This window comes from Epinephelus lanceolatus, chromosome 3, assembly GCF_041903045.1.
Source record: "Epinephelus lanceolatus isolate andai-2023 chromosome 3, ASM4190304v1, whole genome shotgun sequence".
In the NCBI taxonomy this organism is placed as follows: Eukaryota; Metazoa; Chordata; class Actinopteri; order Perciformes; family Serranidae; genus Epinephelus; species Epinephelus lanceolatus.
Window position 1 is genome coordinate 27,285,787 of NC_135736.1, and position 17,570 is coordinate 27,303,356.

Here is a 17,570-nt window from a genome sequence, read left to right on the forward strand (position 1 = left end):
CACACATGCATGTAAGTGTTTAAAGTTTCATGTATTCAGATCTGTACTGCCAACAGCCAATCCACTTAATGAAGTACTTAGTGCTGTAATTGGTTCTGAAAAATGGCATGGCGCACCCGCTGTAAATCAGGTTACAATAGTGGACAATAGTATCCTTTAACCTTCCCCATGGTTTCCATAGTTGCACTGAATGAAAAGAAGATATCAAGTGACTTTGCACAGGCGAGCAGAATGCATTTTAAAACATATTTCTATGGCTTCTCTCGGTGCTTTATAGCCATTTTAAATGTCAACAGTGGTGTAAGCTATAGCCTGTGTAAACCTTCGTTTTAGTGCGGAGTTTTATTTGGAACGTGCTGAGAGACACAAAGAGAGGCGCTTGCCCCGCTGTTCTTTTCTTGGCGGCTATCGGAAGTTGCTCCATGTCTAATTATTAATTATTCATCTAAGGCGGATTAGATGTGGCCCAGTTTCTCTTGAAGATGACTTTAGAGCAGAGGGATCCATGTGACAGTTCACTCCCTAACCTAGGCTACACACTGCAGAGATGGCAGATAAGCCAGATTGCTATCGCGCTCCACAGAAGTACAGGAGTTATTTTATGCTCTTACATCTGAAGAGGAATCAGACAATTCAGGCGGGATGAGGGAGCCAGACTTAAAGCAGAATAGCGCCGAGAATTAGAGTGTACGGACGTTAATGGGATGGGGAGGGGACAGTGTGAAGGAGAAAAGAGGAGGGAAATGAACTGGGAATTTGTTGTGGATGCCCTAAAGACCGAGAGAGAAGGACAGTCACGAGGTTGCACCCTCTGTATTGGCCCACAGCGAGCCAACTGTGGTGTCTGTTGCAGCGATAGGGCTGTGACAATCCACTGTGGACCACTTTGTTCCATTTAATTTGCATTTTCGTGTATTGTACTTTATGTTGTCTGAAAACGGCGATGTGATGTCCTTGTGGCGTATTACACTTAACTTCAGGTGTTTGTTTTTTCAGTAAACGTTAACACCACAATACATTTAAGAAGTTTTTCCATTTTTTTTTTTTTAGCAGGGACAGTTGAGTCTCAGCAGTCCCTGCGCAGGCAAATCAACAAAAGAATACTGGCATCAGATGTTAGATCTCAGACAGGGGTATAGATAAAGAAACATTGCATCATATAAAACTAACAGCACTTTCCATTTAAAAACATTACATCAGATAGATGTTCGCCACACGCTGAAGGATATACAGAATGCAGTATGTGACCCTTGGGTGCATGCAAGTTTTAGAGACCTTTTGCCATACACTCAGTAAGTAATGTAAGGCAGATGCGGTGATAGAAAGAACGCCTCCGTTTGGCCTTTTATTATTTCTGGGTTAAACTTACACATTTCAAATTACCCGACAGACCTCCTCACTTGTTTGGTCACAACTAGTATTTTGACTCCTTTCTGCTTGCTTTCCTCAAATTAACCTTCTTAATTCTTCTCATTCTTTTCTTTCCGACTGCAGCAGCCAACCAGAGGGAGACGCTCAAGTCTCCGTTCCACCTGAAGGAAGAGCCCAAAGTGGAGGAAGCGCTGAGCCCGAGACCATCCTCCCAGTCCCAGAGCCAGGTCCAGCCAAGCTTCCCTGCCACTTTCTGCCAGGAGGGGCCAGCGGGGGCGACAGCAGCCACAGAGCGTCCAGGGTCGCTGAAACCGAGGGAAGGGAGCCCCATGGCAAAGAACAGCTTGCTGAGCCAGGATATCAACGTTAAGGTGGCCTCTGAGCTGCTGATTAAGCTTTCAGGTAAGGCTGTATTCGCACTGTTTCTATGGATCTGTGCATGTTTGCGATAAGGGGGAAATGCAAATGAGCTTTTTAGTTCTCATTCTGACCCATTCAATTATTTAATTCTTCTAAAGTGAAGCAAAGTGTCTGGTCTTTACTGGATGCATTTACAGTATTGAGTTTGTGTAAAACCCTTAATGCATCTCATCTCTACACAGAAGTACATCTAGGAAAGAACAGGCTATGCTCTGTGTTATTGATATTTGTTGTGCTGGTCAGCTGTGTGAGTTTCAGATCAGCCAATAGCAGCTCGGGAGGTTAGCTGTAGGTCAAAGGTCATGGCTCGGACTGCCATCAAAGGGTTCTGTTGTTTTCTAGCAGGGCACACCTAACCAAGCTGAAATTGGGGGCTTCTCAGAGGTGAGCAAAGTGTACCTGTGGGGAAAAAGTGTATGTAGTGAAATAGTCCTTGTTTCTCTGAGGCTTCTGCTCTACATGGTGGCTGCAGATTTTTTTCTTTCTACAGTATCCCTCTGTGCATCTATAGTTTACTCCCAAGTTTTTGTGAACAAGAGGCAGCGTGTTGAGGATCAGTTGTGCTTTGTTTTGTGCAACCGTTTCCTCTTCAAAACAATGCCATCAAATGGCAAAAGACCTACAGCAGGAATACTCAACTTGCTTTGCCCGAGGCCACTTTTGCAAAATGACAGGAGGCCAGGGGCCAGTTAATAAACAAACATTAATAATTGATATATAAATAATTAACCGGGGTCTGTTGGGTGGTCTGGGGATCCTCTCTGGCCATTGTTTTTGATTAACAATCTCTGTTTTGATGTTTTGATGCACTCTGGCACCATATCCTCCTATTTCCAGTTTGAATACGTTTATTTTCATTATAAAACATTTGTTGGGCCACCCGGCACCCTATCACTGGCCACATTTGGCCCACAGGCCAGTAGTTGAGTATCATTGATCTACAGTATCTGCTTGCTGTGTTAAACTCAACACTCATTCCATGACAGACAGTTAAACAATGAGATATTTGACACGCAGCCTGTTTCAACCTGTGTTGACCACTCTGACATCATCCAATGCAGCATGATTTTGCCTTTACAGCTGCTGGTTTGAGCTTCGCAAGAATTTTGGAAACAAGTCCTCAGGCAGGGACTCAAACCTACATCTTTATTTTGTAGCACAGCGCGTGTGCTGCTGCACTTACGTTGTTTTATCTATTGTTTTTCAATCACCATACACTTTATGCGGCTGCTAAATAAAGTTTAAAGCCGCTGCTTATTTTAGCCTACATCCCAAATCACCAGTGAATGCCAGGTCCAGTTCAAGTGTATTATGGACAGGTGTTTGTCCGCTGTGGGCTGCTGGAGTGTATCTCTCAGGCAGTCAAGAATGAAATCTGCTGAAGTATGTAACAGTATGTACCAACAGAGCTGGCTTCCCTAGCTATATGATTGTTTTTTATCATGGTTTAATAATATATTGCTGTACTGTTTGAATTTTTCTCGATCTGATATCTATCAGGCTTCATGAACTACTTTTCCTGTAGAAAGAAATACAGACTGGTTTGAATAATGGAATCATTAGTACGCTAGAATTGTGCAGCCGTAAAATTTACAATGTGACACACTCATGCAAATATGCATCCACGGTGTTAAAAAGCACAAAGCAAATGGTAGTCTGATGGTGGCGCAGTGGGGCGTTACTCCATCCGAGGCGCTTCATCCTGTGCCAGTGTGTGCGTGCTTGACAGACACCTCACACACCGGTTGCCATTGTTCTCTCTGGGTTGACTGGTGTTCGGAGTGACTCATGCTGGCTGGGAGCTCTGTGGTACTACACGTGTGCTGCTCCACTGCCTGCCCCCAGGTCACGTTTCCCTGTGTGTGTGCGCGCATGTGCTTTTGCGTGCGCATTTGATGAAGACAAAGATGACATGATTACTACTTTAAAACAGCGGAAAGACCAAATTTAAGATATTGGACTTTGTGTTAAATGCGAGCGAGAAGCCGAGAGAATGATGTGGGCAGTATATAATTCCTCCACTGTACTGCCTCCACCTATGTTCTTTGTTTCATCACTGTTAGCCCTCTTCCTCTCCCATCAATTTTGCCATTTCCAATCCCTGCGCTGATGTTATCCTGCCAGTTTATTTGGTCCTCAAGCAGCATGGCCAGCGTTTATCCCCACCCATCACTTACACTAGCTCTGCAAGGTTGACCTAGGTTAGGGAGAGATGCTGCAGCGTTCATCCGTCCGCTGGCTCCCTCTGCCCCCTCACACAGTCCTCGGAGCGCAGTGCCGTCCATTGCCATGGCAACAGCGGGGGCGGTAGATGGAGAGGGCTGTCTAGAGTGACAGCCTTGACAAGAGTCTGGACCCTCAAATGACCCTGGGGGAAGGGAAGGAGAAAAAGATGGCGAGGAGGAAAGGAGAGAGCCAGGGAAAGGTCAATGCCGTTACAGTCACGTGTGATTACGGTCGTGAGGTTCAAGGGCATCTAAACCGTAACCTCTCTGTGTCCCCTGTTAAAGGTCAGCCCCAGAGCACAGAAACTCAGTAAGGATATTTGAATAGGGAAATCACATTGGGGAGTTTAGACGGAGCATTTTCTTTGTTCAGAACATCACTTTTCTGCTTATTTTCTCATCCTTGCTTGTCGTACAGCAAATGGACACAGCCTAATTAGATTTCCGCTGCTCATCCTTCCTCGACCATGGCATTGGACAGTCCGAGCAAGTGGGGTTGTCATCATTACTGCCCATTGTGTTGTAACATGAGTTGCATCATCCCTTTAACTAGGTCACTTCTTCTTCTCTTCTCTCTCTCTCCTTCCCCCCTCTCTCCTCTCTTCCTTATCAAACATTGGTTGGTCGTGTTGAGTCGCCTTGCAAGCGCTACCTCCCCCACATCTGTTTAAAACCAGGCTGCTGGTGTCTGGGGGCTAATTACGCCAGGCTAAATAGTCCCTGGCGCCAGAGGCTAACGTGTCCTAGCAGATGGGCACTGGTGTTGCAGGGCAAGGGGAACATGGCGTCACAGGGAGGGAGGGGGAAGGAGGGGGTACAGGGCCCTAGGTGGTGCCCTGGCAGACTGGCATCGTGTGGGTAACAGCCGTGCCACCCACTCACCATCCAGCCACCCTCACTATAGGTGTGAAATCACACTTTGTACTTGCTTAACTCATTCCTCATTCCTTAGGAACAGGCCTTCCATCTCTGAGGACATTTTACAGGCCCTGTCCCCTCTACAGCGCTCGTTACCTTCCTAATAAGAGTTGCATTAAGCAATTTTGACCACTAAGGAGCAGAACGACGGTGAACTGACAGCAACAAATTTTCAGCTTATGAGGTTCTTTTTGGTGATTATTATAGAAAACAACAACCTACTTAAACATCCAGAAGGAACAAAGCAGTATCTAAGGCTTGTCTGTGGTTACCATTGAAATGTAGGTTTTATATTAACCGGTGGTAAGTCTTGGTTTGGTCTACCAGCTCTAGTGATAGTCGACACACATGGTTTTATAAGAAAACTGTATTGTTTTGGTTTTGTCTGTGTGTCAGAGCAATTAGCTGAACGCAGCAAAAAGCTGGAAAGTGGGTGTTGATTTCCAGAAGCATTGGCAGTTCTTGCAGCAGTGGCCAAAGCTGATTGATTGAGTGATAATTAACGCTGTTTGTAATCAAAGGATGCCAGCTCCACCTGGCCTCCCCTCAAAAGATTGCACATGATTGCCTCTACTGAAGGAGCCACAACTGACTGACACACCGCATGTTGACGGCCTACAGTGTGGAAATCGTCACTGTCAACTGGATATTCTGACAGTTACACGACTCTCCATCAAGAGTTTTTCTTTTTTGTGGGAGTTTTGTTCTGCTTAAAAGTCAACTCTTAACTTACCAGTGTTAAATGTTGCTAAAACATTCCTATTTTAAGTCCGCTCCACCTCTTCATTTTGCTATTAAAATGCAACAGATAAAGTGGCAGAATACCATCCACGTTGAAGCAGACCAGCCTGATGTGTGCAGGTTTTTATTGCAGCGCCCTGTTTGGTTGTGCATGATTTCCTCAAGGTAACCTCAGCGGATCATGGTGCGTAATGTCTCTGCTCTTTGATGCGGCACTTGTTACAGATAAAACACACATTGTACATCTCCTGCTGCCTTCAGGTAGTTGTAGGGATTTAGTCAACCGAAGTGGAAGGCTTTCGTGAAGTCTTAAAGCAGTTTAGTAACAGCTGCAGACAGACTTATTGAAATTGTTTCTTACATTGCATTAAATCATGTTTTTTATGTTTGTGTCTGCTGATTGTAGAATGTGTTTATTTACATTATTGGGCTTTATTATGTAATGCTGCATATTTGCACCCACACATATTCATTGCAATTAATAACAGAATGTCCAAATGATCAACTCAATGATTGTGCACTGAAAACAAACATGGTCCCTTTTTAAAGCTTTTCAATTTCAAATATTCAGACAGCTAATTTTCACCAAGACCTTGCCACCACTACCTTGTTTGTATTGAGCGTACATGTCATAGCACTACTCCTACCAACTGTGCAGCATTGACAGTAAAGCATAATTGAAGCTTAGGAAAATGTATCATAGTACCATAGCACCTAGGGTTGGGGGATATGGCGGTATATACTGAACGGCAATAGAAATACATCCACTGGTAGAGATTTGGCAATACTGTTTCTTCTGTGGGGATTATTTGGGGCAGGCTATGTAGTAAATCAGGGCTGGATTCTTGTGTGATCTCACAAGTCTAGCTGCCTCGCAAGGTAACTTGATCTTGGCAGACGAGGAGGAGGAATAAAGTTTTAAATACAGAAACCTGTAACACTTGAAGTCATTGATCTCTAGAACCTTAAAGCCTCCATTTTGAAAGAATTTTAGTTGTTACTGTTTGGAGTTTTTCAGTTTTAACTTGAATATTTGTAAAATGTTGTGCGGATCCTTTAATAGCCTGAAAAAGCAATGAATTTGTTAATGTAGAAATAAGGCCTTAATTTGTATTGGAAGTGGCTTAAATCAGTGTGTGAAGTCTTAAAAATGCTGAGACATGGAAAGTAGGATTTTTTCTGACATTGCATTGTAAAACCTGCTTCTTACAAATATATTTTACCAAATGTCTCTAGTATTAACGTCACACAGATCAGGAAAGCAGAACCAAAAACACTTTAAAACTATTTTGTCTATGGCAGGGATGCTCAGAGCAGAGGATCCAGTGTCTGCTAGCTAGCTGTCTTTGTACCCTGGATGATAAGGGGCAGTGCAGATTCAACAAAAATCGGCTGTTTAACCAAAATTCACAGCATGGCTGAACCTGGTACAAAGCAATGCATCTGAGGCTCAATGTATTTTACGCAAGAAGCTTTTCAAACTTGACTCAATGGGCAGTGGGATCCCACATGCAGAGTGAGAAACACAAAATTGCGCGTTACAACAAAAAATGGGCATTTATTGTTTTTCTTTTCAGCTTTTTTTTTTTTTTTAATTGGTCTTAAATGTCATTTCAAGTGGCATAAACAAGTCTTAAATCTAACTGACCTTAAGCTCTAGGAAGTCTTGCATGTGAGGCAGTTGTTTATTTGTTGTTGTTTGCATGGAAATCCCCCCCCCCCCCCAAAAAAGAAGAAAATAATTAAATGTGATGAAGTACAGTATGTTTATTTTTAAACCATTTATTCGTTTTCTGTAACTGCTTATCCTGTTGGGGGTCGCAGAGGGACTGGAGCATATCCCAGCTGACATTGGTCGAGAGGTGGTATACACCCTGGACAGGTCAGACTATCACAGGGCTATTTAAAACCATTTTAAACCATTTTTTATTACATTTACAGAACAATTAATGTATGGTGATATAAATATATGATATATAATTACATATAACATGATGGAAGATTTTGACCATATCGCCCAGCCCTAACAGCAGTGGTTGCACTGGTCAGCAACTTTTATATGACAAATATAATGGTTTGATCTTAAATCCTATTAAAACAACAGAAATAGTTAAAATGATATTGGAGACTTCAGTTTCTTCGGCTTCCAGAAAAAAACACCATCAAGCATTTTAGGAATAAACTAAAAACAAAACAAAGGGAGCACTGAAAATAATTATATTTATTATGGTAAAAATATATGTACGTATTAAAAATGCACATCGCCCCTCCCGTTTTATTTAGAGAGTGAATGTAATGCTTATTATTCATCTGTACGCTCACATAAAAGCATTCACTATTTATTCAACATGGATTATCACAGCAGACTGTGTAAGCAGTTCACTGTTCTAATTCACAACAACACTGGCATTACTGTGGAGTATTACTTTATGTTAAGCTCCACACTGCTCTGACAGTGTCCTCATCATGCCCCCTCAGTGTGGCCGCTCGCTGACCTCTCCTACTCCCACCCTTCCTACCTCCACATCTTTCTTTCTGTCTCACCAGCTCCTTATCACTGCCTAAAGTTCTATTTAGAGAAATACACAGTTGAATCCTTTTGCCCCTCGCTGCATCTGTTTGTTTCCTGGGTAGGCAGTTTTAAATGCGGAAGTGATAGCCGGAATTACCAGGGCAAATCATCGGCCAGCTTTTGTCTTGACCTTATATGATGAAGTTTCACCAGCCTTGGATCAGCTCTGGCTTGTGCCAAATGTTTTTTTGTTTAGGACCACTTTATACGGGCCATATCTGGTTCCTTATGGGCTGTTTATCAAGCATGCTGCTCTAGAGTCAGATGTAGCTCCAGTTTGCGACCGTTGGAAGGCTGAACTACTGAGAGCTAGCTGGTCGAGGATCAATTGTAGCAGCAGCTGTCTGTGAAGTCTGCAGGCAAGGCTGCTGTGGCTCCCACATGACATGCAGTCTCCACACTGCAGCCTTTGAAGCGCATGAACTCTTCACCCCTGTCTGAGCAGGTCGGCTAGAGAGCAGGAGAATAGAGAGATTGAGAGAGAGAGAGAGAGAGAGGGATGGGGGCAGGGATGGAGAGATGTGGAATAACAGAGCAGGGAGAAGGGTAGACTTGGATAACGGGAGGGGGGGGGGTTGAGAGGTTGTCATTTAGGCTCTAGCCATTCCTCATCCTCCTGTCCTCCCCCAGCTCCTCTCTCTCATCCCACTTTCTTGTTTCCTCTCTTACCCTCGGGTGTTCTTTTTCTGGCACTGTTTGACTTTTTTTTTTTCTTTCTCTTTCCTCTTTGCCTCTTCCTCTGTCTGTCTCCCTCACTGCCTGTCTGTCCAAGTTTTTGTTCCTGTGCCATCGACGCATCAAAGTGGTGCAATAAATTGACTTTGCATGCATTAAGTTGCTAACTGTGTGTGACTTTTTTCGTCTAAGTGTAGTTACAAATCTGTCCTGGGTCTGCACCTTCCTACTGTATGTTCTCAGCGAAACAGGCTGTCACGCCGTCCACGCAGATTCGAGTAGACACCTGAGGTCAAAGTTGATCACTAAAAACAGAACATCGCACAAACCCCAGTCACTTTCGCTCTGACTCAGAACTTGAGTAGTGCTGCGTCAGAGGGAACAAGGTATGTATAGTGCATTTAAAGTAACCTGGCGTACAAATCACATTCACACACATTGTAAAACCGTGTAGTGTGGCTGATAGAAGCTTTGGTTTGCAGCCTTTTACCTAAAGGGTCACATCTGGATAAGTTTTAACCCGTCTGATCCGGAGAGACTTCAACTAACAGTTTGTCATTAGTTTCTAAAGCACGTGCTGCTTCATGAATAGAGTCCATGTGCATCTGTTTAAGCAGAGACATGAATCTTAAACACTGAAAGTAAAACCCAATTAAAACTAAAAGTTCACATTTTATTTACCAAACAAACGAACAGATGTGTGCATGTGAACTTCAAGTCTCCATGAAATGAAATATACAATTTCCTAGTTTTAATCCTGTGCCCCTGTGTTAATTGATCATTAATCTTTTGTCATATGCTAAATACTCAGCGAAAAATCTCTATCAGAGCATTTTCTACATCAAAATCTGTGTCTTTCCTCTTTACGTGAAACTGTTTCAAATGTTTGATAACTCATTTTGCACTCAGGGGAGTTTGCAACAGTTTGTCCAATCAAATGGGCAACTAGCTAGTCACACTGGTCATATAAAACCACACTTCATTGTTTGTAGGTTGTCGTACCTAGCAGCAATATGGAGAGAGATAGAATGAGATGTGTGTTTGGATATCAGCGGGCGAAACCTTTGTTTTCATTTTCAAAACTGTGTGGTTGAGGTCTAATTCATTCATCCCTCCCTCATCCTCCTGATCTTATGATGAGAGGGGTGTTTGAGGAGCCGACAATTTGCTCAGCATCGGACTCCGCTGTATCACGTTAAAGACAACACCCCGCCCACTTTCTAACAGTCCCAAATGCAAAAAATTTGATCTCTTCTTGTTACTGTACTCGGCTCAAATAATCGATTTCATGATAAAATACATAGTCTTAAGGCTGCTGTGAAACTGCGCCAACTTAGGGCAACAAAAAAAAGTTGGGTGTGTCGGTACAATGGACAATCAAGAGAGGATGGCAGAAGTACCTGCACACCAATTCCACTGAGCTGGACAGCGACAAAAAAGGTTCACAGGCTGAGTCAAGAACTGAAATGTTTGACGCTGGTTTTATCACTTTTTATTACTTATTTTTTGCACTTTAAGCACTTTTCTTTTTGTGCATGGATGTTTTGAATAAATTGATATCTTTTGGCATCAATCTCAGCCAGTGAACCTTTTTTGTGGCTGTCCAGCTCAGTTGAATCGGTATGTGGGTGTCATTTCTCTTGCCATCCTAACTAGAAAATTCATCACAGCGCAGAAGCTAAAGACGCTCTAACTACCGTTTCAATGGGTCTTCAGTTGTTATGCCTGCTCTTAAATTTACAAAAAGTTTTAGCAATTCACTGTTGAAACCTTTGGGGAAAAAAGAAAATTTAATTTTTGGACCAAAAGTTTTAAAAAGATTTATTGACATTAATACATTACATTAATTAATTAATTAACATTAATAGTACTGATAGTTACGTTGGACCATGTTGTCCCTTCAGACAGGAGGACAGCCAGCCAAACTCTGCAGAGGACTTTGTGCATTTTGTTGTAACATTAATAGTCTTTTACATCTAGGCCAAGTTTTAAACTTGAAAGTGTAATAAAGTAGATTATTTGTAATGAAATAGGAAGTCAGTTTCCCTGGTTTTTATTCCTCAAATATAACCACAACAGTGGCTCCCATCTACACGATTATGGTGTTTCTAAAATATCACAATATAAACCACCAAATACCAGTTTTCATTTTCAGTGGTGGTGCAACTACCTCACAAATTTCTAAAATGCACACACATAAAATAACAGCCTGCAGTTAAACTCCAATATGTCCCTTAGTTTGTGAAAATAACTGTAGGTATGGCGTATTTTGAAGTTATAATAAGAGGAATTGAAGCAACACTGTAACTAGAGAAAAGCTATGATATTTATTTAGAAAGGGCACAGGCACTTTGTATATTCACACCAACACACACACACAGGCACACACACAGACACACATTCCTCCAGACCTGATTCTGTGGCCTAATGGCAGCTGGTGTATCACAGAAGAGGCTTCTGCTCCAGAGGGGATGACACATACGCTCATAGACACACAGGGCGCACACACAGACACGCACACTCTCACGCTCTCACTTACAGACACACACAAGCTGGATTCAGGCGGACTGAGGGCTGCTTTTTATGGCTTCAGAACATTAGGTCACGACCCTGACCAAAAAGCCATAGCTATTATCAGTGTGGGAGTAAGGCCACATTTTCATTGTGTGACAGGTAGACTTCTGATCTGACCTGCTGTGATGTGATGCTTTCAACGTGGTGTCTGTGTGTTTACGAATCAAATATTTTCTCTCTCTCTGTCACGTGGACTGCACTTTGAGTCATAAGCATGTTTGTCCCTGCGCTGGGAACTCAAGCACATATAGTATCCGTTAGTCCAGGGATGCGTTTTTGTGTGTGACTGTGTGTGTGTTTTTGCAGTGCAGCGGTCCACTCAGCCTCTGTCGTTAGGGTGGTGATCCAATGATGGAAGCTCGCGTGTCCCTTTTTTGACCCTTGCAGAGCTGTGCCCCCACCCCCACCCTCACCCCTCCGCCCTCCCGTCTCTCTCCTCCTCTGCTCTGCCCCTCCATCAGCCTCTCCTAGGTTACTCTTGGCCAACTCTGGCCACCTGATTAAAGGATTAGTGGGGCTGATGGTTGTCAGTGTCCCCCACATGCTGGCTACACCTGGACCCTAGGGAGGCGGCGAGGGGGAGTTTACACTTTAATTCGCCCACGTAAACACAGTAGCATGCATACTGATTCAGTGGATACTCTTGCATGTTTCACACGTGCACACCATGTACTGCAGGACCCGTCTTGGTGTCTCACACTGGCCTCGTTCAGCAGAGGAGTGGAGAATGTGAGGGGAGGGGGGTGGCAGGGTTAGCGCAGGGTTACTGCCTTGTATCTCCCTCCCTCCCTACTCTTTCTCCAGCTCTCCTAACCTCCCCCCCTGCCCCTCCCACTGCTCCCGATGCCCTGCCAAATTCATATATCCCATAATCGTGCTGAGTCGCCATGTCAGCAGCACTGTATCAACCCCACTGCTTTGTCTTGCTCCTGCTTGTCACCACACCGAGACACTGCCTTCCCTGCAGTCAAAGATCAGATGTGTGTGATGCACAGATGCTAACAGATGTACCAGTGAGTTTATTTATTCCAAATCATACAACTGCACAGTGTATACTCACTATAGCCTCAAGTAGGCCTACATTTAATCTAGTAAATTTAGCCACAGAGGCCATTAGAGAACCAATTTCTTACAGTGGAATAGCTCCGCATTAAGAAAATATAGCCTGCACACAGTTTCCCTTTAATAGTTTCCAATATTTTTTTATGGCGGCCTATAGTCTTTTGTTTAATATCCACAGAGAGAGGAGAGTCAGTGTTTGATTCTGCAGATCGGCTCGGGACATTCCTAACAGATGCCATCTCGACTATTTTTAGCCCGCTCACTTCGCCTCACCTCTCGAACTTGTATGAGAAGTGAGTCAACAGCTGTTTTCACCCTTTCAGGCCATTGTTCGTGTGCTGGAAAACCACTGTCAATCAGAGCCTCTTCTATCCAAACACCCCTGGTTATTCTAAACATAGATTCATCCCGTCTTCGTTAACATTCATAGTGTTTTGATGTCTTTCCTGTTTGCTTCAGTGAACCTACATGAGCTGCTGGAGCCCTCCCCGAGCGACTGTGTGACCTCCTGGTGGCCTCTTGCCCTAATAATTACACAGCTAGATGCTAACCGGCTCAGCTCGGCTTTGGCTGCAATGTTTTGGCTGTTATTTGGATTTCCCCCTTTTGGTTTTATTTCTATCTTTACAACTTCTTTAAACATGTATGCTGGATAAATTATTTACCTGTACATTTGGGTGAAAGTCAGCAAGTGTTTATCTAATGTTGTATGTCTTTACCTAAAAATTTTTATACTTCTCAAGTCTGCAAATCTTCATGAAAAAATTTAAGTTATCCTCTGACTCATTCGATATGTAGGGCATTTACAGCAGAGGGATCCCTCCTCTGTTGCTTTTTAGGAGTGTTAATGTTTTTTTTTGTTTGTGTGTGTGTGTGGATTTTTTTCCATGTGGAGTCTACAACCATAGACCACGTGTCATATATCTTACTGAGTGTAGAGCCTCTTGAGGCAGATGTGGGACGCGTGAATTTGGGCTGTATGAACACATCAAAAAAACACATCGCATAAGGCCTTAATTTGGTATGCAGGTACACTATATTGTTACATTTTCATGTATTTTGACATGTAAATCAAAGTATGCAACACAAATACTAGCATATTCATTTTTTTTAGATTATTTTTGGGGGGCTTTTGCCTTTATTTGATAGGACAGATACAGCATTAAGGTGGCAGAGATAGAGGGAGTATGACATGCAGCAAAGGGCTGTTGGTTGCAATCAAACCCACAGCCGCTACAGCAAGGACACAGCCTTTGTACATGAGACACCTGCTCTACCAGGTGAGTTAGTGGGGGCGTGTTTAGGATTGTCACTAAGCTGTTTGTTCCTCTGTTTCTGTGTATAATGTTGATTGTTAACTTTTTGATGTTTGGTATTGATGTCTTCCTACTGCACGTGGGTAATGTGTGCAAACTCACAGCCACTCCTACTTAAGATGGCTTCTCTTTGTTACAAAACTGTTTGCCTGATGAAGAGCTAGTCACTGAAATGTTGCAGCAGCATTAAAATCATTATTTTTGCAAGTTAGACAGTGTGCGGGAGTTCTTTTTCGAGCTAGTGAGTGCCCCAGAATATTCATTTTCATTAGCAGCACTGTAAACAGCTTAGTGAGAATATTGTCTTTTTCAGAGTAAGGGCAAAAGCTGGAATATATTGTGTATGAAAACTTGGTCAGAACTAGGCAAATAGTGCTTTACAAGTAAAAGTCCTGCATTCAAAATCCTACCTCAGTCAAGGGTAATGCATTGCATCACATTACACAGGTTTCTGTTTTTGCTGGTTAGTGTATAATCCTTAAACTGGTCACAGTAACCCAGATTCTTTAAATGAAACAAAAACGTGTTTACCCTTAGATAATGTATAACGGTTGAATCTCCTCAGAGTCTAACCAGTAAATCTTCTCTTGTTCAATTATCTGCTGCAGAGAACAACAAAGATCAGTACCAGAAGGTGAAGGTAAAGGCAGAGCCCATGGAGGTGGACCCACCCCCTGCAGAACTCACCCCACCTGCCTCTCACCTGCTGGCCTTCAGCACTTTAGGGGCGAGTGAGAAGACTGAGCCAATGAGTAACCTCCCCGAGACGTTGGCCCGCCCCCAGAAAGACCTCTTCTCCCAGGACATATCGGTCAAAATGGCCTCCGAACTACTGTTCAAATTGTCAGGTATGTTCCTTCAAGACATGCACGCTGTCAGGCACACGCCGCTCTCCGAGGGATGGTAGATCCACACATACATGCACAGTAACATGTCTTCTTTTCCCCCGCAGCGCCGCAGTGTAAACCTTGGACAGTTTTTTGATACTCGACCATAAAACCTACATGTTTCCATTTCCATCCCCTGGTGGCTCTCTTGTAAAGTCGAGGATATATGACATGTAATGACATCCTGCTTTTTACCTGCGCGGCCATGAAAGTGACATTGAAGCTGCAGACAGCTGTTTGTATTGCTAGATTAAGACAGAGCTTTGAGGTGGAACCATCGCCCCCTCAGGGAGAAGGTGCAGATGTGTGTGTGTGTGTGTGTGTGTGTGTGCACGTGTGGGGTCAGGCTTGTAGTCCTGGGCTGTGACCTCGGCTCTATCCAGCCTCTGATTGCTTCGCTGAAATGCCATATAGTGAAACAAGCTCGTGTAAAATCTTTTTCCTCGTCTTGCTCTCACACATATTCACAAATTCACACATTGGCAGTCTTTCTTTCCCACACAGTCTTGCATGCACACCTTTACACACTCACACAAGGCCCCATGGGGAGTGGTGTCTGCACAAATGCCCCCTCTTCCCTCCTCCCTCTCCTCCTTTCTCTCATTCTCTCTCCCTCTCCCTCCCTCTCTCTCCCTTGACTCGTTTTCAGACATGCCGGCTCAAGCACACTTGGCTGCACACGCTCGCCCCCTGCACTTCCCCTCCCTCGCTTCTTCCCTCCTCCCTTTACATTTCTCCCGTGCGGCATCTCCATGGCAACGTGGAAAGAGACCTCTGTCCTTGGCGAGCAGTGTGACGGAGTGGGGTGTTTAGGGGTGGGGGTGGGGGGTTGTAGCGGGGGGCAGAGGATAAGGAGGGTAGAGAGGGCAGCAGGGGTACACAGTATGCCCACCCAGGGAGGCCAGGGCATCGCTAGCCTGGCAACAGCGACAACCGCCCCCTTAGAACTGGGTTTGAATGTGAGGGGGACTGGAACAGAGTGGGCTGCTGTCACACAATGAGCAATCAATATGAATTACCCAGAGCAGTAGGACCTCAGAGACACATCAGTAGCAAGGTCGCTCTGAACACTGAGATGGTTGCAGCTTTGAAATTCACTTCAGTGCATCGCCTTGAAACTTACACATATGGCTCCATTCTCAGGCATTTTGTATAGCACTCTTTACAGCTGAATACAGAAACCCATACACTATGCTCACAGCAGCTGGCCAAGTAGCGGTATTAGAGCTGATTTTACAATTCTCACTTTACTTACCACTTAGAAACCTCTTAAAATCGTTTGTATTTAAGACTCAGCCGCTCTGTGAGAAACCAGAAATGGCTGCTACTTTACAAGTATTCAGATCATGAGCTGCAAGCATGTCGGACCTGAAGTGACTCACTCAGAAGAAGCACTCCAAATATCTGGTGTATTGCGGTGGACTTTGATGCCCTCTGCTTGTGTCACTACAGGTGCATGCAACAGTATTTAAATTATTCTTGAACAGAGTTGTCTTAGTGCATGATCATGAACAGGTGTGATCTCAGGTGTGAACACTCCCAAGGCATCAAGGCTTTTTGGAAAACACAAGCAGTTATTGACACTTTTATATTAACGCTTTTATGTTAATCTTTATTGAACAGTGTCCTGCAGCATTTTGTAGTGGAGGCACTGGAAATAAACAAGTGCCACTAGTAATATCAGGACAAACTATTCCATTGAAATATAATATAAGGCTTATTAAAGAAGTATTTCACTGCTGGAAAGACGGTCTCTTCATGAAACGGGGCTGTCTATGCAGGAGAAAGACGCACATACTTTGAAACTGGTGCTACATGACCAGATAAACAGAGAAGAAGGACTGAGGCATTTGCTTTTGCTCAAGAGGTAGAAAACCTACAACTACCAGAATGCACTGTGCCACACCGGACCTATAAAGGTTCCCCCTGGTGGGTGACGTAATGCGAGTTGCCGGTCCGAAAAAAATATGGCGGCTGGCAGGTGACCAGCAATCTTATATGACAGCTAAACAGTGTTTCTGATAACATTTTAGGTGAGAAATAGGCATCAACTACTTAGTTTACTGTTTATTTTAACTGATTTTATTGCATTTTTCAGGCAATCTGTACAAAAGGAACACAGCACATGGGCAAACAGTAATAAAAAGTACAAGTAGGAGAGGTAAAGCCAGACATAGGTAACTCAAAGCAATGTTAAGATCAATAATAACAGTAAAATAGATAAATCAGAGAAAATCAACTGAACTAAATTAAATAATAATTGAATAAATTGATAACTGAATATAAACTAAATCAAGGGGGTGGGGTTGAAGGCCTTATTCAGTCAACCTGGCACATGGAAGGTTGTTAAAGTAGTCCAGGAAGGGCTGCCATGCCTTGTAGTATTTTTTAATAGAGCCCTGATTGTGATATCTCAGCTCTTGTAGCTTTAGGTGTGCCGTCACCTCTCTGACCCAACAGGCATGTGAAGGTGGAGCTTAGCTTACTGTTCCTATATCATACCTGTACTCTTTGTGTCTGTGGTGGCGGGTATATAAAAATAGGGAAGAACAATCTGTAGTTTGAGCAGCAGCCCAAGTGGCATGTCATCTGGCGGGAGATCTTGGTGCTGGCAAGATGGTGACAAGTTCACCATAGTTCATTCACACATACTACCTGTATCATGATACAAGGCTGGTTGAATACCGGCAAAACCTCCCTTTAAGCGTCAGGAGATGTCGAATTCAGTTGATCGATCACATTAAGATTATTCTCAGCAGCACGTTGTTATGTCAGGAAATAAAAAGCCTTTGAGTTTTTACGAGTTGGG

The 17,570-nt window shown here is 43.6% G+C and overlaps 1 protein-coding gene across 2 annotated transcripts in view; it reads left to right on the forward strand.

The window, feature by feature from the left end:
• The window catches only part of znf827 (zinc finger protein 827), a 77,809-nt gene that overhangs the window by 32,516 nt on the left and 27,723 nt on the right, over positions 1–17,570 (forward strand). For both annotated transcript variants that reach the window (XM_033623318.2, XM_033623320.2), the window contains exons 5-6: positions 1,495–1,773; positions 14,483–14,722. In XM_033623318.2, the coding sequence (XP_033479209.1) occupies positions 1,495–1,773; positions 14,483–14,722 (519 nt within the window). The remainder of the gene's footprint in view (positions 1–1,494; positions 1,774–14,482; positions 14,723–17,570) is intronic.